Source organism: Syngnathus floridae, chromosome 6 (assembly GCF_059516105.1).
Source record: "Syngnathus floridae isolate MCC-2025c chromosome 6, RoL_Sflo_1.0, whole genome shotgun sequence".
NCBI classification, from domain to species: domain Eukaryota; kingdom Metazoa; phylum Chordata; class Actinopteri; order Syngnathiformes; family Syngnathidae; genus Syngnathus; species Syngnathus floridae.
This window is the reverse complement of record NC_142418.1, coordinates 3,030,828-3,043,619: the sequence shown is the minus strand read 5'-3', so window position 1 is coordinate 3,043,619 and position 12,792 is coordinate 3,030,828. Positions and strand designations below refer to the sequence as shown.

Sequence of the window (12,792 nt, the reverse complement as noted above, 5' to 3'; positions counted from 1 at the left end):
TTAGCATACCGTATCGTTTAGCCTGTTGTTGCTCGTTCATGTCTGTTCTTGGTGTTGGATATGTGTCGAATAAATTTCCCCTAAAATGCGACTTATACTCCGACTTTTGTTTGTTTTTCACTTTATTGTGCATTTTATGGCTGATGCGACGCATATTCCAGAGCGACTTTTAGTCCGAACAATACGGTAGTTATATGGGCCTGTGGAATAAGTTGAACTGCAACTGACGTCAGTGGCGCACCGCACACACTTCCGGGGTTAGAAGCGCCGGTGTTTACACAAAGGACGAAGATTCCAAGGGATTTAATGATTTGGAGTGACACGGATGGTTCGATAAAATTGTTGTTTATATTATTGTTATTTGATATATAGTTTATACCTAGTCATATGGGACTGTGGAATAATTTGAACTACAAGTGACGACGAGTCCGATGTGAGCGGCGCACAAGCGGCATTGTTTACATAAAGGACGATTGATGGATTTAATGTACAGGTGTCAAACTCAAGGCCAGGGGGCCAGATACGGCCCGCCACATCATTTTATATGGCCCGCGAAGACAAATTGTGCATCGAATTCGTGTGTTCCCCCAAAAGTGCGACTCATACTCCGGTGCGACTTATATATGTTTTTCCCCCTTTATTGTGCATATGGCTGATGCGACTTGTACTCCGGTGCGACTTATAGTCCGAAAAATACGGTACTTGACTTACAAACGATGCCATAGGTTCCTTCCCCTATTCGGTTGAGCTTTTCAAAGCCCCGGACACTTCTGCACTTTCCAAACTGGGGGTGAGAAGAAAGTTTGTGTACTTAACATAAAACAGAATACAATGTCAATAACTGAAATAAAAACAAAAAAACATTTGAAGCAATGTAAGAGTACCATTGGATGAGTAATAACTAACTTAAAAACTATCCTTGCCAATGGTAAAACCAAAATGTTTTTGACTGTTTAGAAAAAAACATGGCAGTGGTTATTTTGGCATATCCACAACTCCTGCTAGTGTTAATTTAAAGAGAAAGGCAATGTAAATCAAAAGTACCATTGGATGATTAATAACTGAAAAACTACCCTTGCCAATAGTAAAATCAATATTTTTTCGACTGTTAATAAAAATGTGGCAGTGGTTGTGTAAGCACTAAAGATGTATCAAATTGTATCGTAAACATCTTTTTTATATAAAAAAAAAATCTCTAACAAAACAGTACCAAGATGTATTTTAATCCATTATTCGAACGAATAAACTAGCACCTCGAGGTGAATGGCTCTACCGACTACGCCACGAGTGAACCCACTTTACCAGGCACAGGATTTGTACTTGCAGTTTTTGCGTGATTCACGGCAAACCGCAAGGTGGCGTGTTGCTGGTCATGGCAAAATAATTAACCCAGCATGGAGTCACAAAATTACAGCTCAATACTATGCTAGATCTGTGAAATATTACTTTTATTAGAATACTCCTAATGTTCGTAATACCCTCATTCTTACTCTATCAATTTTGGGCACGGTGAAAACTTTTTTCTTCATCGATTTGAGCCTTATCAGTCCCAGTTGTTCCTCTCCTGCGACGTCCATTGGTAAATAACAGATAGATCTAAAGAAAGAAAGCAAAAATACTTATATTTCAGCATTTTAACAGCGTCACCACCTTTGCAAGGGATGTGACAACAATGTCACTGGCAAGAGCTGGAATATACGCAAGTACAAAACAGTGTCAGTATGTCAATATGTTAAAGGGATGGTAAAGTGAGGGTGGTTCCTTTTACAGTAACTATCTAAGTTTATGCAATTTTTTTATCAGGAAAATGAAGAAAAGTTAGCACTTTCTATTTTATCCATTCATTTTGAAGAACTAATGAAACAATGAATGCCTTTAAAAAACACCCACATTTAATGAGGAATAGGGACATGCACCCTTCTGATTGCTTGCTTGTTTGCTTGCTTGCTTGCTTGCTTGCTTGCTTGCTTGCTTGCTTGCTTGCTTGCTTGCTTGCTTGCTTGCTTGCTTGATTGATTGATTGATTGATTGATTGATTGATTGATTGATTGATGTCTAGGTTGATGCCAGAAGAAAGCATTCACAATTTCCCCATTGGAAATCATTGTACAGACAATCGCTTCAAATGTCCAAAAACAAGTATCAACTGGCACCAAAATTTACATGGACATCTCTATTCATCACGACTTTGACATATCACAAGGATTAGACTCTCCATAGCTGATTTAAGAGTATTTGTCACGACTTTGACATATCACAAGAATTAAACTCTCCGCAGCTGATTTAAGAGCAAGAAATGAGGAGCCTCTCTGCAGCTGAAGTGCCCGGTTACATTGATTTCCTTTCACCAGGCCCCAACATACGCAAACATGACGCATTCCAAGAGGCTTTATGTTAGTTGAATTATTGACACGTCTTTATATATTCAATTGAAATTGGTAAGGGTTCATTTGACTAACATTTACGCTGAAGTCACTGAACCTAGTTTATAAAGATCGAAACTAACAAACACAAAAGTGTCAGCTAGTTCGCGGCTCAGCCAGGAGGCTCGGCCCGGACTGCGTCACAACGCCCCGAGATTGGCTTGTTAGAAAGATTGGGAGGACCGGACTTCCATCGTTGAAATGTCCTCCTTTTCGGATAGGTTGCAGAGGAGGTACCCCATACATGGAACCTTTGCCAATTGGCTAAATAATGTATGAACAATTCAGCTTACATAAGCCTCTCAGAACGAGTCATGTGTGTGTATGTTGGTGACTGGTAAAAGGCTTATCTATTCCACTTCGTGCCTTGTGGCACATAAGGCCTTCACAGAGCGCTTCCACTTGTCACGGTCAGCTGCTGCAGTCCTCGCTTCGGACCATGACTTCCATCCTGCTTCTTTCCTTTCTTTCTCGACAGTACGCCTCCAGGCGGTCTTCTTTTCCTTCTTTTTCCTTCTGGTGCCCAGGTCATAGGTGTATTGCAGTCGTTGTTGTGGTCCTGCCGTAGTATGTGTCCAATCATTTTCCATCCACGCATCCTAACTTGCAATGGCTCCATTTCAGCTCTTTCTAGTAGGTCATTATTGCTGATGTGGTCTTGCCAATGTCTGCGGAGTATTCTTCGTAGGCATCGGTTGTGGAACACATCAATTGCCTTGCTGTCCCCTTTATTCATTTTCCACGGTTCACATCCATACAGCAGTACTGGCACTACTAGCGTCTTATAAAGCTTTAGCTTGGTTCTTCTTGAGATGTCATTGGAGCTCCAGGTCTTTTTAAGTTTGATAAATACACCTATTGCTTTTGACAGCCTATTCTTTAGATCTTTCATACCGCCTCCCTCTTTACATACTATTGCTCCTAAGTAAGTGAACTGGTCTACATCCTCAATACCTTGCTCATTGATCTTGATTCGTTCCTGTTTTTTTTGCATTTATCCTAATTGTTGTCGTCTTTTGTGTATTGATCTTGAGTCCTACTCGCTTGGCTTCTGCATGCATTTGGGTTGTTTTATTCTGCATATGATGTTTTGTAGAGGAGAAACTGAATATTGTGATTAAGTTCTTTATTTTCTGCAATGCAATTAAAAAAACCAAAATGTCATACATTCTGGATTCATTACAAATCAACTGAAATATTGCAAGCCTTTTATTATTTTAATATTGCTGATTATGGCATTCAGCTCAAGAAAACTCAAATAGCCTATCTCAAAATATTAGAATATCATGAAAAAGTATACTAGTAGGGTATTCAACTAATCATTTGAATCGTCTAACTCGGAACACCTGCAAGGGTTTCCTGAGCCTTGAAAAACACTCAGCTTGGTTCAGTAAACTAAATCACAAGCATGGGGAAGACTGCTGATCTGACTGCTGTCCAGAGGACCATCATTGACACCCTCCATCAGGAGGGTAAGACACAAAAAGAAATTTCTCAAAGAGCAAGCTGTTCATAGAGTGCAGTTTCAAAGCACATCCACAAAAAGTATGTTGGAAGGGGGAAATGTGGCAGGAAACACTGCACAACCAAGAGAGATGAGCGCACCCTTAACAGCATTGTGAAGAAGAGTCGCTTCCAGAATTTGGGGGAGCTTCAAAGACAGTGGACTGAAGCTGGAGTCCAGGTATCAAAAGCCACTGTTCACAGACGTGTGCGGGAAATGGGCTACAATAGCCGTATTCCCATGGTCAAGCCACTTCTGAACTCCAGACAACGGAAGTAGCGTCTGACTTGGGCTATGGAAAAGAAGCACTGGACAGTTGCAGAGTGGTCCAAAGTCCTCTTTTTAGACAAAAGCAAGTTTTGTATTTCATTTGGAAGTCAAGGCGCCAGAGTCTGGAGAAAGGCTGGAGAGGAGCAAAATCCAAGTTGCTTGAAATCGAGTGTGAAGTTCCCACAGTCAGCGATGGTTTGGGGAGCCATGTCAGCTGCTGGTGTTGGTCCACTGTGTTTCATCAAGTCCAGAGTAAATGCAGATTTTAGAGCACTACATGCCTCCGTCTGCTGAAGAGCTCTATGGAGATGATGATTTTCATTTTCCAGCATGATCTGGCACCTGCCCACAGTGCCAAAACCACCAGTAAATGGTGTACTGATCATGGCATTACTGTCCTCGATTGGCCTGCCCATTCTCCTGACCTGAACCCCATAGAGAATTTGTGGGGTATTTTGAAGAAGAAGCTGAAAGACACCAGACCCAACAATGCAAATGAGCGAAAGGCTGCTATTGAAGCATCCTGGGCATCCATAACACCTCAGCAATGCCACAGGCTGATTAGCTCCATGCCACGCCGCAATGATGCAGTAATCCGTGCAAAAGGATTCCCAACCAAGTACTGAGTGCACTAATGGACATTTTCAAATATTTGATTTTGTTTTGCTGTTATAAATCTTTTTTTTTTACTTGGTCTGAGGTAATATTCTAACATTTTGGGATTGGATTTTTGAGTTTTCTTAAGCTTGTCAAACCTGCACTTTTTATTAAAGTGACCGGTTTCCCATTAAAGGGTTCGATAAGCTGGGGTGAAGGGACTCGCCCGTCTCTGACCACCTGAGTTAAATTAATTCTAAAAGAATCAATATAATCTCTTTATGACGCCAATCCCTCTGAAGTCAAACGACGCTCGTGCTGAGTAACTTAAATTTGAGACACATCGTCACAATAACCACGCCATAATGATGGCTCCTTTCGATGATTTGAGGCTTTTGTTATGTTACGGATATTTTAAGATGTCTTTGTTAAGACCTCAGGAATTCGTTGATTTACTAGACCGCACTCGACCTAACTGAGCTCAAAATAACTACTTCGAACCAGATCTGACAATTCCTGATGTTAAGGATTAAAGCTGTCTTCACTTTCAAAAGAATTGAACGGATTTAAAGAATGACTATGATAGGGAAATGAAGAAATTTAAAAGTTTTAATTGCTGCATATAAAACCATGCTCAACATAGTTAATACAAAATAATCGATAACCGAATTAAGGATTAAGAAGAGATTTAATGAATAAGCAACAAAAGGAATTACAAGTCGAAAAAAACAACACTCACCCACTCAGAACAAAAGAGGAGACTAAAGGTCTAAAATCCTATTTGGTTGAACAAGTCGAGTGATCGGCTCTCCTTTGTTCCATAATTTGAATTCTGTTTAAAAAAGAGGAAAGGTCTGGCCATGAGGAGCTTAGCCAAAGCCGTAACATTGGCGTCTTCCCCTTTCTGCCCGAAGCGGCTGTCTCTTCTGCCTTCCTCGAAGCTTAAAATTTGACAAAGTCCAATTCAAAGCTTAAAATTTGACAAAGTCCAATTCGAAGACTCTGGAAATTCATTTTAGTAGATTTTGGTTCAATCTCAAAAAGAATGAAAAATCCATCTTCGTCTAAACGGCGTTCTTTACTCCGTCCGGGCAGTGTCACGGCCATTACCCTGACTAGGAAGAAGCACCTCGCTCTGTGTCAGGACAACATATTTATAGGCTTCTGGCATTAGCTCATTGATCAAGGTCAAAATCCCTGCACCAGGTCATAAGAATATCTAGATGAAAGGTCAGAATCCCAGCACCAGGTCATAGGAATATCTAGGTGAAAGGTCAGAATCCCTGCAGCAGGTCATAAAAATATCTAGGTGAATATCTGGTCGATTCCAATAGTGTAACAAACAACATCTTTTGTCTCCACACAACTTAATACATTCATGTATCGATGAAACAACAATGTTAAATACAGGTTGGATAAAACATTGCAACATTAAAATCATATATTTTGTCTACTAAAGATCAATCTTCACACATAATCATACTTAGCCATAATAATGGGTTCTTCTAACTTTAACATTTATATTGATATTGCTCAAGCTGTTACATCTTAAAATTATGGCATAGCAAACTCATATTTCAAAATTGTGCGTTGCTACGTGTTTGAACAGGTCCTGTCCTCCCAATTGCTAACAATTTAATTTATTAGATTTGTTAGTTTCCATCAGGTCACCCCTATGTCAAGCTTTAACACCATCTCCTGGTGAAATTTTGGAACTACTACATGTTTTGGGATATCCAATGTGCCTGGGCCCAATTCAATACCCAATATCTTGTACCACCATGCCACTTGACAGTTGTAAGACATAATCAGCAATATTGAAATATTAAAAGGCTTAAAATATTTCAGATGACTTGTAATGAATCCAGAATGTACAGTGGGGGAAATAAGTATTTGACCCCTTGCTGATTTTGCAGGTTTGCCCACTTACAAAGAATGCAACGATCTACTATTTTAATCATATGTACATTCTAACAGTGAGAGACAGAATCCCAAAGAGAATTGCAGAAATTCACATCATATGAATTTATAAAAATTGGTAACCGTCTGATGAGAAAAAACAAGTATTTGAACCCCTGGACAAACAGCAAGTATTCTGGCTCCTACAAGCCAGTTAGTCTTTCTTTAAGACACAGCCGCAATCCCAACCAATTATCTACATCAAATACACCTGCCTCACCTTGTTACCTGTATAAAAGACACCTGTCAACACCCAAACAACCAGCATCCAACATCACCACCATGGGCAAGACTAAAGAGCTTTCTACGGACATCAGGGACAAGATTGTTGATCTGCACAAGGCTGGGATGGGCTACAAGAGAATTGGAAAGCAACTTGGAGAGAAAAGATCAACTGTCGGTGCAGTTATCAGGAAATGGAAGAAGCACCACACCACCGCCAACCTCCCTCGGTCTGGGCCTCCACACAAGAGCTCACCTCGTGGGGTCTCCCTGATCATGCGAATGGTGAGGAATCATCCCAAAACCACAAGGGGGGAACTGATGAATCAACTGAAGGCAGCTGGGACCACAGTTACAAAAGTAACGGTTGGTAACACACTACGCCGTCATGGATTGAAATCCTGCCGCGCACGCAAGGTCCCCCTGCTCAAGAAGAAACATGTACAGGCCCGCATGACGTTCTCCATTCAGCACCTGGACGACTCAGAAGAGGCCTGGAAAAAGGTCATCCCCACCGTCAAGCATGGTGGTGGCAACATCATGCTTTGGGGGTGCTTTTCAGCCAAGGGGACGGGACAACTCCATCGTATTGAGGAGAGGATGGACGGGGCCATGTATCGTAGAATTCTGGACCAACATATCCTTCCCTCAGTGAGAGAGCTGAAGATGGGTCGAGGATGGATGTTTCAGCACGACAACGATCCTAAGCACACCGCCAAAGCAACAAAAGTGGCTGAAGAAGAAGCACATCAAGGTTCTGGAGTGGCCTAGCCAATCTCCAGACCTGAATCCAATTGAAAATCTTTGAAGGGACCTTAAAATTTGAGTTGCCAGGCGACAACCTCGGAACCTGAATGATTTGAAGGCTGTCTGCAGGGAGGAGTGGGCCAACATCCCTGCCGAAATGTGCACAAAGCTTGTCACCAACTATAAAAAACGTTTGACATCTGTGCTGGCCAATAATGGCTTTTCTACAAAATATTAACATGCTGTTTGTCCAGGGGTTCAAATACTTGTTTGTCCTCATCAGACGGTTATCATTTTTTATAAATTCATATGATGTGATTTTCTGGAATTTTCTTTGGGATTCCGTCTTTCACTGTTAGAATGTACATGTGATTAAAATTATAGATCGTTGCATTCTTTGCAAGTGGGCAAACCTGCAAAATCAGCAAGGAGTCAAATACTTATTTCCCCCACTGTATGTCATTTTTGTTTTTTTAATTGCATAACAGAAAATAAAGAACTTTTCTGAGACAGTCCTGTATATATCATCTGCAAAGTCCAAATAATCAAGTCTTGATGTCAGCTTCCATCTAATTCCATTTTCTCCCTCTTGAACTGTTCTTCTTCTTTTGCCAAATAATAATTAACTTAGAATTTCATGGCTGCAACATGTCCAGTAGAAGTTGGGAAAGGTGGCAAAAAATACAGAGAAAGCTGAGAAAAGCTCATCAAACACCTATTTGGAACATCCCACATGTGATCAGGCTAATTGGGAACAGGTGGGTACCATGATTGGCTATAAAAGGAGCCTCCCCAAACATGCTCAGTCATTCACAAGCAAGGATGGGGCGAGGTTCACCACTTTGGCCAAACTGCGTTAGAAAATTGTTGAACAGTTTAAGAACATTTCTCAAAGCAAAATTGTAAGGAATTTAGGGATTTCAACATCTACGATCCATAATATCATCAAAAGGTTCAGAGAATCTGGTGAAATCACTGCACGTAAGCGCCACGGTCGGAAACCAAGACTGAATGACCGTGACCTTCAATCCCTCAGACGGCACTGCCTTCAAAACAGACATGAGTGTGTAAAGGATATCACCAAATGGGCTCAGGAAAACTTCAGAAAACCACTGTCAGTAATTACAGTTCGTCACTACATCAGTAAGTGCTGGTTAAAACTCTAGCATGCAAAGCAAAAGCCGTTTATGAACAACACCCAGAAACGCCGCCGGGTTCTCTGGGCCCGACCGAGCTCATGTAAAATGGACTGATGCACAATGGAAAAGTGTTTTGTGGTCTGATGAGTCCACTTTTCAAATTGTTTTTGGAAACACTGGGTGTCGTGTCCTCCGGACCAAAGAGGAAGCGGACCATCAACGTTATCAACGCAAAGTTCAAAAGCCAGCATCTGTGATGGTATGGGGGTGCATTAGTTCCCATGGCATGGGTGACTTACATTTCTGTGAACATAAATGCTGAAAAGTACATACATCCAAGCGACGTCTTTTTCATGAACGGCGCTGCTTATTTCAGCAAGATAATGCCAAGCCACATTCTGCACGTGTTACAACAGAGTGGCTTCGAAGTAAAAGAGTCCAGGTTCTCCCCTGGCCCGCTTGCAGTCCAGACCTGTCTCCCATTGAAAATGTGTGGCGCATTATGAAGCGTAAAATACGAAAGGGAAGACTGTTGAGCAACGGAAGTGGTTCATCAAGCAAGAATGGGAAAGAATTCCACATGAGAAGCTAAGAGAATTAGTCTCCTCTCTTCTAAAACGTTTATTGAGTGTTATGAAAAGGAAAGATGATATAACGAAGTGGTAAACATGCCCTTTCCCAACTTCCAATGCACCTGTTTCAGCCATGAAATTCTAAGTTTATGAGTTTGAGCATTAAATATGTTGTCTTTGTAGTGTATTCAATTGAATATAGGTTGAAAAGGATTTTCAAATCATTGTATTTTGTTTTTATTTATACATTTTACACAATTTCCCAACTTGATCTTCAATCGAGGGCACCTCCGACATCATCCATTTTTTTCATTGATTTTCATATTATGTATTACTTGTGCCCTCTCTGCATCCATTACAACCTGGTGATCCTGAAAGGGGGATCCTTCCATCTGTGGTCCCTTCTCAAGGTTTCTCATTTTCCCCTGGCAGGGTTTTTTTTTAGTTTTTCCTTGCCCTTTTGGGAGCTTAAGATCAGGGGATGCTTTGAGAATAATTGTCAATTTTGGCTATGTGAAGCCCTTTGAGACTGTTTGTGATTTAGGGCTATGCAAATAAACTTGACTTGACTTGACTTCAACCGAATCCAGTTTGTACTTCTCTTCACTTTGTTCTTCTCTGCATACTTCTCTTTTAGCTGCTTCTTGATTCTTTCGGAATGTGTTCCCAGGATCTTCTTATTTCTTCTTTTTGCTCTATGAGGCTCCATGATCCCTCACTGGTCCATGGCTTCGTTTTCCGTGGTGTGCCCAATAATGCCTCCGCTCCTTCTATGTATGCCCTCTCCATTACTTGGAAGTCACTCTCTACCTCTTGATCTCCTGCTCCTCCTCACTCTTCCTCTTCCATACTTGGTACCTGTTTGTTAGACGGATAGTGAAGGTCTTTAACATGTTTTTGTTCTTCAGTTTTGCAATGTCATACTTGATTCTGGTGTGTTTCCTTTCTTTTTGTCGTCTCTTCAATCTTAGCTTGAATCGTTGTACATACAAGATAGTGGTCACTTCCAATGTCTGCAGACCTGTGTAGTTTTCTATCATTCACTGAGTTCCTAAATCGTTTATTGATGAGTGTGTGATCAATCTGATTCCTGGTCTTCCCATCTGAAAATGTTCAGTACTTGATTGTATCTTATGTTTTGATTAATGCTAGACGCCAGCTTTGGATTACTACTGAACGTTCTGGACAGAGGGAAATGTTTTGCCTAACAATGAAACGATATGTGTCAAAAGATAGTGTCCAATGTCTGCAGACCTGTGTAGTTTTCTATCATTCACTGAGTTCCTAAATCGTTTATTGATGAGTGTGTGATCAATCTGATTCCTGGTCTTCCCATCTGAAAATGTTCAGTACTTGATTGTATCTTATGTTTTGATTAATGCTAGACGCCAGCTTTGGATTACTACTGAACGTTCTGGACAGAGGGAAATGTTTTGCCTAACAATGAAACGATATGTGTCAAAAGATAGTGTCCAATGTCTGCAGACCTGTGTAGTTTTCTATCATTCACTGAGTTCCTAAATCGTTTATTGATGAGTGTGTGATCAATCTGATTCCTGGTCTTCCCATCTGAAAATGTTCAGTACTTGATTGTATCTTATGTTTTGATTAATGCTAGACGCCAGCTTTGGATTACTACTGAACGTTCTGGACAGAGGGAAATGTTTTGCCTAACAATGAAACGATATGTGTCAAAAGATAGTGTCAAAAGAACAAACAAACAAATGCATGGTAAGTGGTGAGTCAGAACTTTGCATAGTCAGGGAACATTAACAAATTGATGATGTCACAGCCAAAAGTTCACATAATTCCGTACAAATTGACAAAATTGAAAGAATGATGAATGGGCGGTGTGCAACAGTGGGCGAAGTGGACGTATGTGCAAGGATGGTTTACAGGAAGGACACTTGGAGATAAAACCCGTAGAGGTGCCAGAGGAAGAGCAGCAGGAAGAAAACAACCAAGAACCCGGCCAAAGGCGAGCGCCAAGGCCGAAAGACGGGATGGAAAACAACAGCCCCCACACACACCAAATCGCCCATAATCAGCACCCACCCCCAAGGAACCAGCTCTCACCGAATCAGCACCCACTCCCATGGAATCAAACTCTCCTGCGAACTTGCCACACCACCTGACTCATCACCCATTAAACTCGGCACACACTGGCATGTGCAACTGAATATAAGCCAACAAAAGAACCTTGAACGTTGCCTTTTCTGAATGGAGACTTTCTGCTCTTGAGCATGGTCGCACGAAAGGCCCAGCGCTGTATTGTACTATCCTGAAAACAGAGCTTTCTTAACAAGAATTGTGACTGACCTCAACCAACCTGTGTAAGTCTAAATTTTGTTTCGGTGTCTTAGACTTTTCCTAAAACTTAAGAAATAAAACGAGCACGCAGTGAGTAAATTGGATAAGAGGTGAATGGCTATGGCTTTTGCCGTGGGGCGCGGATAGCGCGCTTCCTAAATTGTGGACCAAAATACAACATTATAGTGAAGTTAACTTATAATGTTCTTGTTTTTTAAGCATGAATATTGTGACTGAGATTTGGCCCAATAAATAAAGAATCCCTGACTGCACAACATAAATAAAATACAAGGAGTTGGCGACTGAGTTAGGAGATAAAGGTGAACTATCGTGTCTTGACAGGCTCCACTGCGTCTAACCCAATTCAAGGTTTTGCGATCCACAGTGAACAAATCTTCTTCCGCAATAAACTAATTTTTGGAACCTTCATATGCATGTCCCCAAATACCTCAAAATGATCAAGTGTAGTCGATAAATATGTTGTAACTAGCTTTCAACACTTTTTGGCCAGTCAAGAATAGGTTATCCCGTCCCGCGTGCGATAAACAGTGAAATACTGCATAAGAAATATCAAATAAAAAACGAGGCTGGATATCAAGTTTAAGGATATGGTGAGGGAGAACATGCAGGTGGTTGGTGTGGGAGAGGAAAATACAGAGAACAGAGTGAGGCGGAAACTATTGATCTACTGTGGCGACCTCTAACGGGAGCAGCCCAAAGAAGAAGGCGATCAGTTCCAAGAGATAGAGCCACAAACAACATATTTAGCAAGCCAGAGGTGATTATTCTGAATGGAGTTCAACCCAAACCTGCGCGATGTTACAGGGAATCACCTCACATTAATGGCAGAAACGAGTCCTTTATCAAGTCTTTGAAGACACGATCCGTGACCCACGCGCGATCTGAACCGCGCATGTGCAAAATGTCGGCCAACTTGGATCGCTATCTATGGCAAATACACTAAGTCAAAACACGTTCGCACACGTAACGTGCTTAGGCGGTGTTCAGGCAAACACGCAAAATGATTGGTGGTGCCTCCACAAGTCACA

General features: G+C 41.3%; 1 protein-coding gene across 6 annotated transcripts in view; it reads right to left on the bottom strand.

Moving 5' to 3' along the window:
• The window catches only part of cdk10 (cyclin dependent kinase 10), a 65,948-nt gene extending 53,238 nt beyond the window's left edge, over positions 1-12,710 (bottom strand). Inside the window, exons 1-4 of one of the 6 annotated variants that reach the window (XM_088377801.1) lie at positions 12,192-12,405; positions 11,633-11,714; positions 1,491-1,596; positions 712-784 (exon numbers count right to left, since the gene is read on the bottom strand). In XM_088377801.1, coding sequence (XP_088233927.1) covers positions 712-784; positions 1,491-1,577 — 160 coding nt within the window. In that variant the 5' untranslated portion in view covers positions 1,578-1,596; positions 11,633-11,714; positions 12,192-12,405. Of the gene's footprint in view, positions 1-711; positions 785-1,490; positions 1,597-1,890; positions 3,623-11,632; positions 11,715-12,191; positions 12,406-12,441 lie in introns of those variants that run through there. The other 5 variants (XM_088377800.1, XM_088377798.1, XM_088377799.1 and 2 more) reach the window with 5 other exon arrangements.
• Positions 12,711-12,792: the final 82 nt, after the last annotated feature.